Here is an 18,538-nt window from a genome sequence, read left to right as displayed (position 1 = left end):
TAACATAAAGGACTAATTTGGGTAATTCTGTCCATCCAGTAGTCATTTTATAGGAGGAACAAAGTAATGATATTTTCAGTCAAAATAGTCATTTCTTGTTTGACATTCACTAAGATTAGATACATTGATTTTAATTCATTTACCTTTTTTTTTTTAAGTAAATTTTTTCTGTCCTGATTGGTAATTTTTTAGTACATGATACAAGGAATAAAGATTCAGTAGAGAGCAATTTAGGTCATTAATTATAATAAGTGGCACTCTCTTCATTATGTTGGGCAAGAGTGAGTTTATATCCATCTGTCTCTTTAGAAGTATCATTATTATCCTGACTTGCCAACCCAGACCTTTCTACAAACGCCATGTGTTCAACTACCCATCAGTCTTTTTCACACAGGTAGTTCTTAAGCACATAAAAGTCAATAGAGCTGTGAATTAACACTCTCTTCACTGATCTTTGTCTTATACTCTTAATCTTGTAGACGGATTCCCCGATGACCAAGTTCTTAAGCCAAATGCCTGCCCGAGTGTCATCTGAATCACTTCCTTTCCCTCACACCCTACTTCCAATCAGTCATCTTGTCCTTAAAAATGTCCTTCAAAATGCCTCACATGTCCTTTTCTTCATTTCATATCTACTGTTAAGTTTCGATCTGGCCGCCACATTCCCTATTATGATGTCCCTGACATCGTACTTGACTTAGCAACAGCATTTGTCATGCTGGATCCATTTCTCTTCCTTGAAATACTTTTTCCAGGATGCCACACCCTCTTGGTTTTCTCCCTGTCTCAAGTATCATTGCTTTTGTGTTGCTTCTACCTTTTCTCCTAAACTCACTGGCATGTGACAGTGTTCAGTATTTGAGCCTCTTTTATACACTCATTCCTTTGCTAATCTCATCAGTCTTAATGAGATACTAAGATATTCTTTTTATGTTGATCACATTATAATGAGAGTCTGAACTGCTTCTCTAAACACCAGCATACTGTATGCCAACTGAACATCTCTGCCCCGGGGGTTGAAGACACATATGACAGAGTATTTCCAAAACCACTTTCTGAAACTCCACCGACCTCCCCACAAACAGTTTTTCTAACAGTTTTCTATGTCTCCATCCAAAAACCTTGGATCACACTCTGTTTCTATTTTTCTTTGATACAACACATCTATTTCATCAGCAAACATTACCTTCAAGACATCTCCTCACTTCTGTTTTAACAAACTTTATTGTAATTATCTCTTCACCTATCTCCTTAATTCCACCCTGTTCCACCTAGTCTATTCCCAACACAGCAGCCAAAGCACATGTTTTTTGTTTTTCAGCCGTGGCACGCAGCTTTTGGGATCTTAGTTTCCTGACCAGGGATTGAACCCAGGCCCTTGGCAATGAGAATGTGGAGTCCTAACCACTGGACAGCCATGTGAAAATATGTCAGATCACATCACCCCTTTGCTCAAAACCTGCCCATGTCTTCTCATCTCTTTTATGGGCGAAGTCAAAAGCACTACAATAATGCACATGCCTGTAAATGATCTGGCTTATAATGTCATTCTGATCTCATCTCCTCTTCTTCTTGTTCTTTTTGCTTTAGAGATGCTGGCCTCAGAGGTTTCCCTCCAACAAGCCAGAAAACAGCCACATTAGAACATTTGCACTTGTGACTCTTTGCCTGGAACTCTGTCAAGTCTATTTAACACTAGTTGTCAGTGGTGTACTAGTAAATATTTAACAACCAAAAATATGTAAGCATGTAAATAAGCAAATTTCACTGATTAAAAAAAGATACGTAGCACCCCATTTACAAACAATTATAATGCATACATTACTCCTTATTATAAATTCCACATAGCCTATTGATTCTTACAGAATGCTTGCATTGATTTTTTGCCAAACAATTGCATCCACATAAAACCTATTGTTGCAATCCAATGAATATTGACTAAATCCTACTGCAAATAAATGCTTGATTACTATCTGATTCAGCAAAGAAGTTGCTCAGGTCATTGACAAATGAGTTTAGTTCCAGCTTGGGTGTCGGTTGATACTTTTGTTTACATTAGCCTGTAGATAAAAGATGTTTGTAAAAACTTCAGTTTTTCATCAGTTATATAAGCCACTTTTTTTTCTGCTAAGTTGAACAATAGGTTTCATTAGTTAGAATAGTATTTCTTCAAATTTTTGTGTTATTTGCATGTAATAGCTACACACGAGTTTAATATGCTTTATTTATGCTTTCTCCTTTACTTTTGCAAGTCCAGACAATCACTAACTAAATAGATTAAGCCTTGATTTAGTCAGCATTTGCTGACTTTCATAATAAAAATATTTCCACTGCCCATGATTTTCAAGTTACCAAGATGACACCACTGAACATATAGTTGACAAAGGATGAGCAGTAGTATGTAATTCTGTAATATTTCTACCACACAGATAAAATAAACAAATAACAAGAGTATATATAATAGTAAAATATAGTAATTCACTTAGAAAGAGATGTTTTCAGATACTTTTAAAGATATGATGTTGAATTGTAAATTTATATAATTTAATTATTAGCAATGGCTATATTTACTAACCAGCTGTCCAAATTCTTTTTTTTCCCCACATCTTTACTGGAGTATAATTGCTTCATAATGTTGTATCAGTTTCTGCTGTACAACAAAGTGAATCAGCCATATGTATACATATATTCCTATATCCCCTCTCTCCTGAGCCTCCCTTCCACCCTCCCTACCCCACCCCTCTAGGTCATCACAAAGCACCGAGCTGATCTCCCTGTGCTATGCGGCTGCTTCCCACTAGCCATCCATTTAACATTTGGCAGTGTATATATGTCAGTGTCTCACTTCATCACAGCTTCCCCTTCCCCCTCTGTGTCCTCAAGTCTGTTCTCTACATCTGCGTCTTTATTCCTGCCCTGCCACTATGTTCATCAGTACCACGTTTTTAGTTTTCACATGTATGAGTTAGCATACGGTATTTGTTTTTCTCTTTCTGACTTACTTCACTCTGTATGACAGACTCTAGGTCTATCCACCTCACTACAAATAACTCAGTTTCGTTCCTCTTTATGGCTGAGTAATATTCCATTGTATATATGTACCACATCTTCTTTATCCATTCATCTGTCGATGGACATTTAGGTTGGTCATTTGTATATGTATATTTTATAAAGCAATGTTTTAGTATTTTCCTTAATTAAATGCCTTTAAATATAGTTGTCTCAAAAACAAATATTCCAAAATTTTTTGATATAATCATATTAAGTACCATTTCTTAAATAGCATCTGTGACCCAAAATATCCTATATAAAGCATTTTACCTTTTTAAATTCATTTTAACCATCATATGAAAAAAATAAATTGTAGAATAAAATAAACATAGTAATAGAAAAATATATCAATATTTAAACAAGGAATATCTACATAGTAAACTTAGTATTCCTTTTTTGTGTTTGTATTTTTAGCCCCTAAATTTTTAATAAACCACATGAATAAGCTATTTTGGGAGAATTATACTTGACTACTTCTAGATTTCTAAATTTCTTTCTTATTATTTCATTATTATTTTCCAAGACAATACATTTATATTTAAGTTAGAGTATATCTGGATTCAGTATCTTGTAATAAAATATTTTATCTGATGTTATAAAAATTTGAATTTACATTTATAAATAATTCTCTTAATTAAAAATATCACATATAATTTTATTACTCCCACAGAGTACAAATTACCAGATGATAATAATCTTAATAATTTCAGTGTTTACAGGAAGTTTTATTCCCTGTGTTCATTACACATCAGTTATATGAAGGTCAATTTTATTTTCCCTCTTCTCTTTATCTTCCAAATACTATGTTTACCTGAACTCATAAAATACGTATACATGTACCATAACTGTAGTACTTTAGACATAGGCTTTTCTGTATAGTACGTGTACATGCACTCCAGCTCTGGAGAGAAGGGTGGGGTGGGAGGAAGAGAAGGAGGGGAAGGAAGGAGAGAGAAAGGGAGAAGGTAAGGGAGAGAGAAGAGAATATAGTATTTAGGGAATACCTAGTCTTGGTTTAATGGTGTTAAGGGTAGATCTAGAAAGCCAACCATCATTTATTTCCCTGTGAGGAATATATGTGTGTGTGTTTGTACATATGTGTGTATGTGTATGCATAGGTATATGTGTATATGTATGTTTGCAAATTTCTATGTGTGTGTCTGTGTGTGTATTCCAAATTTGAATGCCATTGCAAACTACCCCAACTCAGAGCTTTTCAAAACAACAGTGATTTTGGAAGTAAAGAAGTTGAGCAGGAGTTATCTGGGGAATTTCTTGATCCAAGCGACACTGACTGTTACTTGGTAGCATTTAGCTGGCACCTGCACTCATTCAAAGATGGGTTCACTCATATGCCTAGTGCTTCAGTGGGAAGAGCTGGGGAACTGGGCTCAGATGCATCCCTAGCCCTTTCCATCTCAAGGCCTCTCTATGTGGTCTCTAGCAGGGTAGTTAGACTACTTATCTGAAGGCTCAGAGTTCATACATACCAAGGTAGAAGCTTCCAATCCTCTTAAGTCCAGGGCAGAAATCGCCATACTATCACTGCCACTGCACTGTATTGGTCAAAGCAATCATAGGCCAGCCACAGTTAATGGTACTGGTATTTGATACCCTGCAAAAAGACCATAAACAGCTAATGGCCACTTGCAGCAAGATGAATCTTAGGTTTCTAAGTTTCTCACTCTTTCTCCTGTTGAACAAAAGGCTGAAACCTCATCTTTTGGAGTCAGATCATTTGGTTACCCATTGTATCCACCGTTTTCCTGACATCTCCTTGATTATAATCAGAACTTTGATGCCAGTGCTATTAGGACCCAAACTGACCAAGAGAAACAGAGATTTCTTCTGATACCACATTACTAAGATGCAGACATTCTCCCAAAATCTACTTCAGGCTCTTTTGCAGTATTTTCCTCGATTGACTCACAAGGAATCAGAAGCTCAGAAGGTAGTGATTGTGACAGCAGGCTGTGAATTCTAATTGTATGGATTAAATACTGACTACATGATACCTATCTGTCCTTGGGCACTTTTCTTAACCTTTCTGTTCTTGCAATCCCTCTTTGATAAAAAAGGGGATAATATGAATAGCATCCATAGTCAGTTGATGTGAGGACTTAGCGTGAGGATTTAGTGATTTAACATAAATATTCCTCATTATACTTAACACATACTTAATAACTGTCAGAGTTCTATCATCATCATCATCATTATCATCGTCACCATTGGAATTTCATCACCCACGTAAGCCTTTTTTGAAGTTTATTATTTATTTTTCTCCCCAGAGTGCTCTCTCAGTACATTCTTGCTGACTGGAGTAGTTAAGCTGAAAGCCTGCAAGTCTATAGAGTATTTGGCCTTCACAAATGCCCTGGCAAACCTATGATTTTATCAGTGTGGTTATTAAATATATTGACTGGAAAGACTGGTCTTTGGAAGTTGTAGATCACACTGAAACCTTAAGAACAGATATAAACAGTAAGCATAATGCAAAAAGGAGAAAAATATTGAAATAAAACCTTCTAGGTCAGAAGCATATTTATTGATGCATAAACACAACTACATTGTCTTTGAATCTGTCTGATCTATGTCCCCAAATCCGTAGAGAAGGTAATGCCCATTTTTTTTATGATACTGTTCCTCTTTCCACCTCCTCTTCTGCTCCCTCTCTCTCTCTCTCCCTCCACAAACACACCCCTCCCTATCTCTCTCTTTCACAATAGTACAAGCCTCTCCTAAGGGTCTACAAGGTCAAGGACTTCATTACTTGAACTAATGACACTGTGGCCTTCTGATTTTACTGTCAGGAAGTCCTGGCTAATATTTCAGCTTCTGCAAATTTCTGATCTGGAGAAAGTTATTTAAACGTTGAGCTTTCTCTCTCGTGAAGAATATGGGGAAAAAATATGAGCTATATACCTGAAGAGAGTGCCTAGGTCACAGCCCACACTCAAAACCTGTGAACTCGCCACCCTTTTCTGCTCACCAGAAATAAAACGCTTCACCGTCCATTTTAATGGTAGGAAGAAAAAAATGTAGAGGAGGAAAAATTGAATCTTCCTACTAAATCATAAAAATGTCTACATTCATGAATTTAGGATTGTTAATTCCATGAGTCATAGCCTGAAGTTAAATTTTTTTTTTTTTATTCTGGGATGCCAGTGTTTCATATATCTTATATTTTTTCTTTAAAAATAAAATATATAGTATAGTGAAAACATAAATAAAATTCTGAAGTTTAATCAGTTATCCACTGAAGCTATAGAGTCTGAAATGTGCTAAATTTATCTGTAGAGATAATCATGCATCTGCCCAACCACAGCCTGTAACAACTGACCAGTAGTGAAGTGTAGTCAGTCTTGACTTTCCACAGGGGCATCAGTGGAGCTATTCAAACTTTCAGTCACTTGAGGAACAAAACCTAGAAATATTCTGAGAGTATTAATGAGTACCTAATCTCTATTATTCTCCTACAGTTGTTTTCCAATGAAGCCAATGTTGTCGATACAGCCGTGCACATTCTATATCCACACCTTTGTTCATGTCAGATCCCCTTTCCATGGATTCTCTACTTCTCCATCTATCTTTCCATATCCTACAAACTTGTCATTGTCCCATAAAGTACTCCTTGGTCATGCTCATCCTTTTTGATAACTAAAACCTTCAAAGTCTGTGTTTTGCCTTCCATTTAATAAAATCTATTTGTAGTATTACTTAACTTTCCATATTTGCATATTCATTTCCCTGTCTGTAAACACTCTAATCATGACCTTCTAAAGTCATAAGCTCTATCCTATATGTCTTTGTATTCCACATTTTAAACAGAGCAGAGACACATTCAATATACATTGGATTGGTGACAAACGAAGAAAAAAGTTTTCTGAAACTGTGGTAATGTTACATACATATAGATTCAATGTCTAAATGTTTTTTATTTCAGTGTAGACAGGAATTTATGGAAGCCACATTATCTTTACAAAGTTAGTAGGGAGAATTCATAATGTGTAGTTGAATAGAAGTAGCATATAATATACTAAATGTTGAAACAAATATAACATAAAAAATCTCCCAGGTACCTAGATCATCACAATTAGGTAGTTGGAAAGATGAATTATTACTGCCAAGATATTAAGTGTCATTGTGTAGAAATGGAAACTTCTAAACATTTATAAACCTCTCAGTGTTCATATTAATTATTTTAAATGAGCAGATCCTCCAATGAATTATGAGCACCTTGAGGCCAGATATCATATGTTCTCAACTGTAGGTGGATATCTCAAATTGGACTGCTCATGAGAATCACAGAAGAGGCTTGTCACAAATACTGATTGATGCCGGGCCCACTTCCCCAGATTCTGATTCAGTAGGTCTAAAATAGTGCCCTTGGAGTTGCATGATAATTGTCACTTCATGTGATTTTGTTAAATGGCCCTTGTGCCCCATTAGAGAAACACTAGGGCTCCAATACATTTTAATAGACATTACAAAGTGACATAATAGACTTTAAATGAATGAATGAACGATTGAACAAATTCAGAGGCAAAACAAGCAATTGAGCCAAAATGAGTATGTGTAGTTAAAACCTGGAAGAAAATTTACCAGTTCCTCTTATAAATTCATATATGTACCTTGAAGTTTTTTGCAGGAATTTGAATGTCATGCTTGTTTATTTGTTCCAAACTTTTAGGGGTTTTATTTTGAAGTCTTCTGTGGTATTATCTAATCAACTAGATTTGTATATTTCCATCTTAAATACTTTTTAGTGGGTAAAGTACAAGAAAAATTTTTGGAGGGTCTGTTGCTCTATATGAATATCATCAGTCAGGAAACAAAAACACAAAGTGGGTTAGTGAGTCAGGTTCACTGAGTAATGTTTATGACCACAGACGAGTTTCAATGTTATGAGCTTGTATTGAGCAGAGAGAGTCATTCCCAGTTACAGGCCCCTACACAGCAACGTGATTGGGAAGCAGTAGTCAGAAGGTAATTTGCAGGCAGTGGGGCACCTACAATCGTTTAAAAGGAACGTAATAAGAAACAAAACAAAATGATACAAGGGTAAGCACATCCTGTTGATTCAACCCAGCATCACAGGCGAATAAGAGGAACAATTCCTGTTAAAATTTTTGAAGTAAACATTGCTAGTGAAGATATCAAACATTCAGAATATGCCATTACCAGTTACCTAGCATTTACTGAAAAGAGGAGAGTTTTCTTTGTTTTTAAACAAACAAACAATGCAATAATTTATGGTGATTAATTTAGCTGCTCTGAGTTGTTTTCTTCACAAACTTACTTAATAAAAAGGCCATGTGGTAAGTCCTTATTATGTTTATTTGGAAGGCAAAAATAAGTTATATTACAACTACTGGGTCCATGGGTACATGGCAGAAAAGCCAAACAAAAAAACAAAACATCATTCTTATTTGGAGTGTGTAAATATAGTTTATCCTAGTCTTGTACATGAGTTAAGGCTTCACAATTTTGAAAAATGTATATTACTATTGCATATTGTTTGGTGTCTGTGCGCATGTGTATATCCTCATACATGCTTTTATTGACATGACAAGATGGCAATAAAAAGTGAAGAAATGTATGAATACATAATGGCAGAACTTCGTCTTTCTAATTGTGGGTTTTCAAAACATAGTTTTGACCCACTTACACTGGAATCACCTGTCGTAGTTGTTATGGATATTGGGGGAGGTCATCCAGAGGATGTGAATGCCAGTTGACCAGCAAGCTGGACCCAGACAATCAGAGGCTCCGCATCCCCTTCTCTGACCTTGGAATGTGCGTTCTGTCCACATTTCCCACAGTGGGAGTTATTTTCAAGGATGCAGTCTTGAGAGATCAAGGTTTCAGGATACAAGGTTAATATATAAAAGTCAATCTCTTTCCTATATGCCAGCAATGAACAAGTAGACTTTGATTTAAAAACACAATATGATTTAGGTTAGCTTCCCGTAAAAGAAATACTTGGGTATATTCTAACAAAAAAGGTATGAAATTGATATGAGGAAAACTACAAAACTCTCATGAAAGAAACAAATAAGAAGTATTGTTAAATAAATGGAGATATATTTTATGTCCATGGATAGGTAAAACTCAATATTGTCAGTTCTTCTCAACTTTATCAATGGAATACCAATCAAAAATCCCAAAAAGTTATTTTGTAGGCATTGAAAAACTTGTTTTAAAGTTTGTATGTAGAGGCAAAAAACCCAGAATAGCCAACACAATATTAAAGGAGAAGAACAAATTAGGAAGACTGACAGTACCCTACTTCAAGATTTACTATAAAGCTATAGTAATCAAGGCAGTGTAGTATTGATGAAAGAATAGACAAATATACCAGTGGAACAGATTAGAGAGCCCAGCAATTGTTTCTCATGCATGTAGTCAACTGACCTTTGACAAAGAAGTAAATATAATACAATGGAGAAACATTTGTTATTTCCACAAATGGTGCTGGAACAAATTGACAACCACATGCCAAAAAAATGACACAGATATTACACTCTTAGGTAAAAGTAACTCAAAATGGATCACAGACCTAAATATAAAGCTATAAAATTCCTAGAAGTTAACATAGAAGAAAATCTAGATGACATTAGGTATCTTAGGCTGTGACTTTAGGTATAACACCAAAGTTGTGAGTGATGAAAGAAATAATTTATAATATGGATTTCAAAATAATTAAAAACTTCTAAACTGTGAAAGACACTGTCAAGAGAATGAGAAGACAAGTAATAGCCTGAGAGACAATATTTGCAAAAGACTTATTAATAGGGGACTGTTATCTAAAATATACAAATAACTCTTAAAACTCAACAATAAGAAAACAAATAACCTGATTTTAAAAAATGGACAAAAGACCTTAACAGACACCTCACCAAAGAAGACATACATATGGACATAAACATATGAAACAATTTTCATCATTATGTGCCATTAAGGAAATGCAAATTAAAACATCAGTGAGATACCATTACACACCTAATACAATGGTGATAGTCTGAACACTGACAACACCAAAACCTGGCAAAAATGGGAAGCAACAGAAATTCATTCATTGTTGGTGGGGATGCAAAATGGTGCAGCCACTTTGGAAGACAATTTAGCAGTTTCTTACAAAACTAAACAGACTCCTAACATAAGATCCAGCAATCACACTCCTTGATATTTACTTCAAGGAGTTGAAAACTTATGTCCACACAAAAACCTGCACACAGATGTTTATAGCAGTTTTATTCATAGTCACCAAACCTTGAAAGCAACCAAGATGTCCTTCAGTAGGTGAATGAATAAACAGTGGCCCATCCAAATAGAGGAATGTTATTCAGCACTAAAAAGAAATGAGCTATCAAGCCATGGTAAGATGTGGGGGATCCTTAAATGCCTTTTACTAATTGAAGAAGCCAATCTGAAAAAAATTGCACACTGTATGAATCCAGTTATATGACTTTTTGGAAAAGGCAAAATGTGGAAACAGTAAAAAGATCAGTGGTTGCCAAGGTTGAGGGGAGGGAGGGTGAACAGGTGGAACAGAGAGGATTTTTAGGGCAGTTAAATTATTCTGTGCAATACTACAATGATGGATACATATCATACATGTGTCCAAACCCATAGAATGTACAACACCGAGTGATCCCTAATGTAAATTACTTACTTTGAGTGATAACGTGTCAATGTAGGCTCATAACCTGTAACAAATGCATCATTTTAATACAGAATGGTGCTAGCTGGGGAGGCTGTGTGTGTCAGGAGGAAAAGGGTACATGGTAACTGTCTACTTTCTTAATTTTACTATGGACCTAAAACTGCTGTAGAAAATAAAGTCTACTTAAAAGGAAAAAATGTGTTACTGTGCATCAGCTGTGTTCTAGACTACCCTGCTTTCAAGCATCTGGGCCACATGTTTGAATAAGATTATTGTATACAGGGATCATGTTGCTATGGCAATTTGCCTGAACATTCCCCAGTTACCTATGTGCCTTCAGGGGAGGTCATAGCTAAGCACATGCAACTGAGGCATTCTCAAGAGAACCGAGAGTTTAAATGAACCCTTAAACAATTGTTTCTGAGAAAGATGTGTCAATTCTGGATATGCTCTTTTCTTTCCATAAGCAAATTTAGCTGACAAATTTCTTCCCATTTCATGTCAGAGTAGCAGTATTATAAAAGAAGGGAGATAATGGCAATTGCAATGAAATTATTAAAGTCCATGCTGTAAAACAGGGGTTGTGCTAATTCCTCTTCTCTGATCCTCTGAAATGAATAACATTCAAATTGCATACAAATATCTATCATTCACTTTTTTAATGACAGATTTTATTTTCACATATGTATATTCTGCAAATATCATTGTAATGATTTCATTGTAAAACAGCCTGGACAGTAATCTCATACTTCTACATATCAGAGGCAAGTCCCATTTCTAGTGTATTCTTTTTAGAATGGCATCTTTTTCCCCCCCAAATATCAGAGAGTATACATTCTTTCATTAAATATTTTCATAAATTCTTAACTTGTTTCTTTCTGCATCAATTTAATTTTTTCTTATATAATTATCATATGTGATAAAACGTTCTATTTAATCACAATGCTTGAGGCTTTTTCATATGCACGAATTAGATGAATCATTTATTATCATATTATTATAATTTCTTTTGATAAGAATAATTTTCATTCCTATTTAGCTTCAGGAAAGTTCTCCTAAATTCCCTCAATTATATGTTCACAAGTTTTGAAAGTAGGGAGATCTCTTTTCCTGGGGCCTGTGGCTCTCCTCTCAGAGCATTGCATATGCAATCAATTCAGTGAAAAAAAAAAGAAGTGGTTAAGTGTTCTATATTCAAAACAACTGATTGACTAATCCTTTCCACTTTTAAAAGACTATCTTTTCAACTTGGATATACAAACCCATTTTCTCCCATTATATCAATGTATTGTCTGCAAAAGTGGTTGTCAAGCTCTATAGTTGGCAGTCATTATAAATGGCACTGTCCCATGAATTGTGCTGCTAACTAATTAAGTGTGAGTTTGATTGAAGCCATTGGTGTCTTTCTCAAAAGTGACATGATCCAACTATTTTGAATAAAAGTAAAAAGGTGGTTGTTAAATGGTGACCTATGTTTGGAGTAGCAAATATATTTATAGTGTATATTTATATGAATATAAAATATAAATATAAACACATGTATGCTTATATATTTATATGCTTATGTTTAATATGGCTCATGTATATAAGGACAATTTTTTATTTTAAGACATGTTTGATAGTCCTTGCATAAACTTGACCTGCTAGAAAATGTGTTTCAGTTTCTAAATTTAAGGCTTTATTGACAAAGCTATCTAATTTATGTGTGCGTGTGTGTGTTTACCTACACATAACTACATATGGATATATAACATTTTGTATCTCTTTATTGAATCCAGTATTAATTAATGAGAAAGTGCATTAAATGTCTTTTCTGGTACTACAAGACAAAGAATGTGACTTTTACATGCAAGTTTTAGAACCAATCTCATCACTTTCTTTATTTTGCTTGTGTACTTAGATCTAGTTCTTATTGTAATTGCTATTTCCTGACAAAAAGTCAGTTTCTTAGTCTTGATAAATGTTAAAATGCCTCCTGCCTGTAATCTTTGTTCAAGTGTCTACACTCCACCAATGTTTTTCATCATCAAACTTTGACAACCCTGTCAGAAAACTATGTAACTTGTTCTGTAAGGAGGAAAATTAACCTCTGCTCAGAACATCTCAGCTGACACTTGTGAGGAGAATGAGTTGTGAAATATTCAGGCCACCAGCAGAAGGAAAGAGCAGGGACTGCAGGGCCGCACTCTAGAGGCCAGTGACCCCAAGGACCGCCAAGAGATGGGTATCTTCATTTGCCTCTAATAGATTGGTTTGGGATACATGGTTATAAATAAATATTTCGATGAGACAGTTTTAATAACATTGTCAAGGTACTGTTTGTCTCAGAAGCCTGGTTTTCTCTCAAAAGCATTTCAGTTAAAACTACTTTTCTTAGAAGAAAAAAGAAAAAAGAGAGAGATACCTATGTTGCTTCTCATTTAATGTATAATCCATACTGTTTTGTTTAAAATATGTATTACAGGAGTTATTAGAACTGCCTTACATAATATGGACAGAGAAGCCAGAGAACATTACTCAGTGGTCATTCAAGCCAAAGACATGGCTGGGCAAGTTGGAGGGCTGTCGGGATCCACCACGGTCAACATCACCCTGACAGATGTCAATGACAACCCCCCACGGTTTCCTCAAAGTACGTACCTGTTTCTTCTGATTTGCACTTATCACTATTCATTTATGTAAAACAGATTGAAGTACAGTTGACCCTTGAACAACACAGATTTGAACTGCAAGTGTCCACTTTTACATGGATTTTTCTCAGTAGTAAGTACTACAGGACTACATGATCAGATCTGTGGTTGGTTGTATCTGCAGATACTGAGGAACCTGGATGCAAAGGGCCGACTATAAGTTATACGCATTTTTGGACAGCATAGAGGTTGGACGCTCCTAACCCCCATGTTGTTCAAGGGTCAACTACACTTGAACATATAATATCATGTTACTATTATCTTAAATGGGAATATTTTGTTTTGTATGGTCTTCCTTTTATACACAAGACTAAAGAAATCACTCCATCTGTGGTCTCCTGAACCTGGTAGATAACTGTCATTGTGTTAGATATCCATTTCAGTTGGCATCACAGTTAAATACTAAAAATGAGATAGTGGTACTAAGGAATGATATCCTGCATTTGCTGAAGTAGTTATTGTATCACTAAGGAATTCATGGAGATATTCATGATACATTTTGATATGGGCATTCTACTCTTGCAAAATAGTCAAAAATGCACGCTTTGTGACTGAAATTAAAAAAAAATCCTGCAGGTTAGGAATGAACACTTTTCACATACACACACACACAAACACGCCATCCAACCACAGGGTACGGCTAATATAATAAAGTCTGATCTCAAAGTAGAATATGAACCTTGTGAATACAGAGCACAAACTATCAGGCAATTCAAGGGGAGAGAGTGTCAGTTCTGTGAGCTCAGAATGAAATGGTGTTTATGACACGCTCAGAAAGGGAAAGAAACATATATGAGTATTTCTTCTTCTTTTTTTTTTTTAAATTTTATAGCTACTTTATTTATTTATTTATTTATTTATTTATTTATTTATTTATTATTTTTGGCTGTGTTGGGTCTTCGGTTCGTGCGAGGGCTTTCTCTAGTTGCGGCAAGCGGGGACCGCTCTTCATCGCGGTGCGCGGGCCTCTCACTATCGCGGCCCCTCCCGTTGCGGGGCACAGGCTCCAGACGCGCAGGCTCAGTAGTTGTGGCTCACGGGCCCAGCTGCTCCGCGGCATGTGGGATCTTCCCAGACCAGGGCTCGAACCCGTGTCCCCTGCATTAGCAGGCAGACTCCCAACCACTGCGCCACCAGGGAAGCCCATATGAGTATTTCTAATGTGGCAGAAACTGTGGATGGCATTTTATAGAATAACCATTAATTATCATAAAAGTCCTGTAGGGGAGCTGTCCTTCTTACACACGCTGTTTAAAAACTGTAACGAAGTAGACAGCGTGGGATGTCAATAACGGCTCTCCACAAGTCAGTATGAAAGGCCGTCCCCAGCCTTATCTCTCAGTATCGCTCTCAGTACACTCAGTACACAATGGATACTGCCTGTTCTGAAAACATAACAGTTTGCACATCCTTAAATCAGCCCAGAATTTTCCACACTCACATTCCTTTGTTTAAAAGCCCACTTACAAGTTTCTCTGAACTCTGTTGCAGAATTAGCAGAGAGTTAATTAACCCTCATTTCCTGTTACATAGCACTTTCCCATGAACATTTATACTATATTTATTTCCATAGGTGCATATCTCCCCTACTGTGAGTCTCTCTAAGTAAGAAAGATGCTTGATTTGTCTTTGTAACCTTAAATATTCAGATCGTTGCCCAGCCCTGGATAAATGATTACTAAATGAATGAGTAAATTAGTCGAATTTAAATACTCTGTCAAACTACTATTGTTAAAAGACCATTGTGAAAGAAATTCAGGACTAATTCGTCGTTAGGTAAAGTGACTTTAAAATATCGATTCTAAGGATAAGATTATGTGACCTGGTTCTTTTATGTGGCTTTTGCTCCATGAAGAAAATATGTTTGAAAGAAAATTATAAATCATAGATAAGTCCACATTATTAAGCCATGAAGTATAATTAAATTTCAAGTCATTTTACAAAATTACAGTGTACTTTTGTATTCATTTTATCCCTTATTCCACACAATATACATATACACATATTTCATCATGAGAAAAGTGCTGTTGAACTCAGCTGAATATAAACTTTATTATAATTTACAACACCAACCTTATTTTCAACCTACCTTATTTTCAAATAGATTCTACCACCACTATTTTAAAGGTATATATTAATATTATAACCCTTATTATAATAGAGTGAAAAACCCAAACTCTACACAGTAGGGGCTCAATAAATGCTTGATCTTGGTGCAAATAATAGCTCCCATTCTTTCTCTCCCTCCTTCTCTCCATAAACTGATTTTTAAATTGACAAGTCCATTAAAACTGATTTTTAGAAATCAACAGAAAATTGTAATGGTGATGAATATAGAAAAGTGTATGCCTAATTTATTTTGATTGATGATAGTTGCTGAAACATCAGTTCATAGGAAAAACAATTGTTTTACCTGACAAGGACACAGAATAAACGCACACTCATTGAATGAACTCGTTATATCCAATGGGATCTACATGTCTTCAGTCTGTAGCAGTCTGTGCAGAATGACTGACAACTGTCAATCCTGCCACATGTTGAGATGCTCTTAGTGTTTTGAAACAGAGGCAGTACACACCCGGAACCTCACACTCTGATTTGTTTAAAAGATATTTTATTGTGCACTCATATTGCACTAAACACATTGCTGCTTTCAGAATGATTTGGTGTCACCATAGCAAGAGTAGCTTGCAGTAAAGTATTCTTTAATTTTCCCACAAGCATTATAACTCACCAAGTGGCTAGATATATAGTGGGAAACTTTGCAAACCGCATGGAGGAAAAAAAAAAATGATGTACTATGAGGACTTGCGTTCACGAAGCACCATGAAATGCACCATGAAATCTATATACAGTTCAAATTCTATAAAGATCAGTCATCAAACGGACCCAGTAGTCTAATTGTTTCTCTTAAGATGATTTTGTTTTGTTTTGTTTACAGTTCTCCTTCTGACTTTTTTTTCTCTTCACTTGAGAGAGCCACGTTTTACCATAACTGATTGACTCTGGTTTAAACATTTGGCACACAAAGCTTTGCAAAATATTCCCTCATAGCATTTTTTACAATGTCTTTCTCTTCCTATCAATTTGCTATGGCCTGTGAAAATCAGCTTGTTACATCTTGTATCTTAATTTAAAGTTATCAGTGTATCTTAATTTAAGGTAAATGGGTTTTGAGTAAGCATTTGAGAGTTACAGGTGGACTAGACTAATAATTTGCTTTACAAAGACTCTACACTAGGCAGATGCAAACTCAGTGGCCTGGAATACAAGGCAAACAGAAGTCCAGGTGGAAGCGGGCTGCCTGTCAGTGTCAGGGAGGCTAAAGGGGAGAACAGAGATCGGATGGTACACGTCCAACTAAGAGGACAGCTACTGCTCAATTCCAGTAATGCCTACATGTGGGCAGGAAAAATTAGGAAAGGGAGCTACTTGTCAGACTCACGGTGAAAGAGAACAAATCAGCCCACCTGTGGCTTGAATCCTTACTCAGAGGACACAAGGGATGCCCAGTTCTTCTTCAGAGAAAATATCTCAAGGTGTAAGTTCCTCAATATTAGTCCTTCTATTGAAAGGAATCTATTCTACTTCTTAAGATTCTTGCTATTTCCTTCTCTGGTTTTAACTATGTTATGGTTATTCCATAATTGATTGTCAGACAGATAAAAAAAGTCACTGAGGTCTATCATTCTGTGTAAAGAAAATGTGCATAAATATCAGTACCTTTCGTGAAAGCTCGTAAAGCAAACCTTCTATACTCTAAATGAAGGAAGTTGTATTTGAGAATTGTCCTCATAGAGTAAATAACCAATTTGAGGAAACAAGAAGAACACATGTCAAATAATCACAATCAAAGAATAGGAATTTGATCGTTTAACAAAACTTCCCCTAAGAACTTGAAATGATTGCAAAATTAAGTCATCCAACAACTTTAGCCCGCTTGTGACTCGAGTTGATATAGTGCAATGTAATATTGGGAGGATCAAGTCCTAAAAGTTCAGTAGATGGCAGTATTTCCCATAAACCTAAGAATGAGAAAACTGTAACTGATGTGGGTAAATTTAGTGTTAGTAAAAGAGATAATAACACTGATGGAAATATTGACATTGATGTCATTTTGTTGATGGTAAAATATTTTAGATGAAGGCCCGTTGTTTTAAATTTATTATTTGCATTTTCATGAGAACAAATCTAAATGGTATATAATATATTCGGCATTAATATTTTATTTGAAACAGAAATTAAAAGAAACAAGCAAGCTTCTCCTTTGATCCATCAAAATGTGAAGTGCATATTTCAATTACCACCAAGTTGGAGTTTTTCTAGCATACTTTAAAAAATACCTAGTTTATTTTACCATGGTTACAGGCATATATTTTGAAACTGCTTGAGAGTTTTTTTAAGTGTCAGCATGTACTTGATTTAAAAGAAGGTAAATTCCACAGCTTCATGGTTAGTTTTCTACATATATAAATTAGTTCAAGTTTATTCATTATGTCACTGCAATTTTCTATATCCAAACAGATGTTTTGTTTGTCAGCTCTTGAGAGATGTATGTTATTATATCCCATTATTATACTGGATTTTTCTATTTATTCTTTTATTTTCTATTAGTATTTTTTGGTTTTGTTTTATTTTGGTTAGATATAGTTTGAAATCATGTTACCAGATGCACACAGATTTAAGGTATGATATCTTCCTCTTTGAAAGTATGTCATTGTGAAACATCTCTCTTTAATAATGATTCATAACTTAAAGTCTAATTTACCTGATATTAATATAACTATTCCAGATTTTTCTTTTTCCTTTTTTTGGTTAACAGTTGGATGGTATAATATTTTTCATCATTTTACTTTTTTTACTATATTGTTCTTATTTTTTTAAAGTTTTATTTAAGACACTAAGTTTTTATTGATTTGTTTTAATCTGGTTTCACATTTTTGTTGTTTATTTTTATTTACTATACTTATAATTAATTACTGGTACATTTCTATTTAAGTCTATCATCTTGCTACTTGTTTCTTTTCTCTCTTTTCTTACTTTCTGTGAATTATTCATGTATTTAATTTTGTTCATTTTATCCTCCATCAATATTTTTTATTTTACTTTCTTCTATTTTTCTTTAATGTTT

The 18,538-nt window shown here is 35.1% G+C and overlaps 1 protein-coding gene across 7 annotated transcripts in view; it reads left to right on the top strand.

Moving 5' to 3' along the window:
- Positions 1 to 18,538, top strand: part of CDH18 (cadherin 18) — a 993,557-nt gene that overhangs the window by 850,238 nt on the left and 124,781 nt on the right. For all 7 annotated transcript variants that reach the window (XM_007188233.3, XM_057541771.1, XM_007188232.3 and 4 more), the window contains one exon: positions 13,182 to 13,349. In XM_007188233.3, coding sequence (XP_007188295.1) covers positions 13,182 to 13,349 — 168 coding nt within the window. The remainder of the gene's footprint in view (positions 1 to 13,181; positions 13,350 to 18,538) is intronic.

The sequence above is a fragment of the Balaenoptera acutorostrata genome, chromosome 2, assembly GCF_949987535.1.
Source record: "Balaenoptera acutorostrata chromosome 2, mBalAcu1.1, whole genome shotgun sequence".
Lineage (NCBI taxonomy): Eukaryota > Metazoa > Chordata > Mammalia > Artiodactyla > Balaenopteridae > Balaenoptera > Balaenoptera acutorostrata.
The sequence above is the reverse complement of the archived record's forward strand: the minus strand, read 5'-3'. Positions and strand labels throughout refer to the sequence as shown.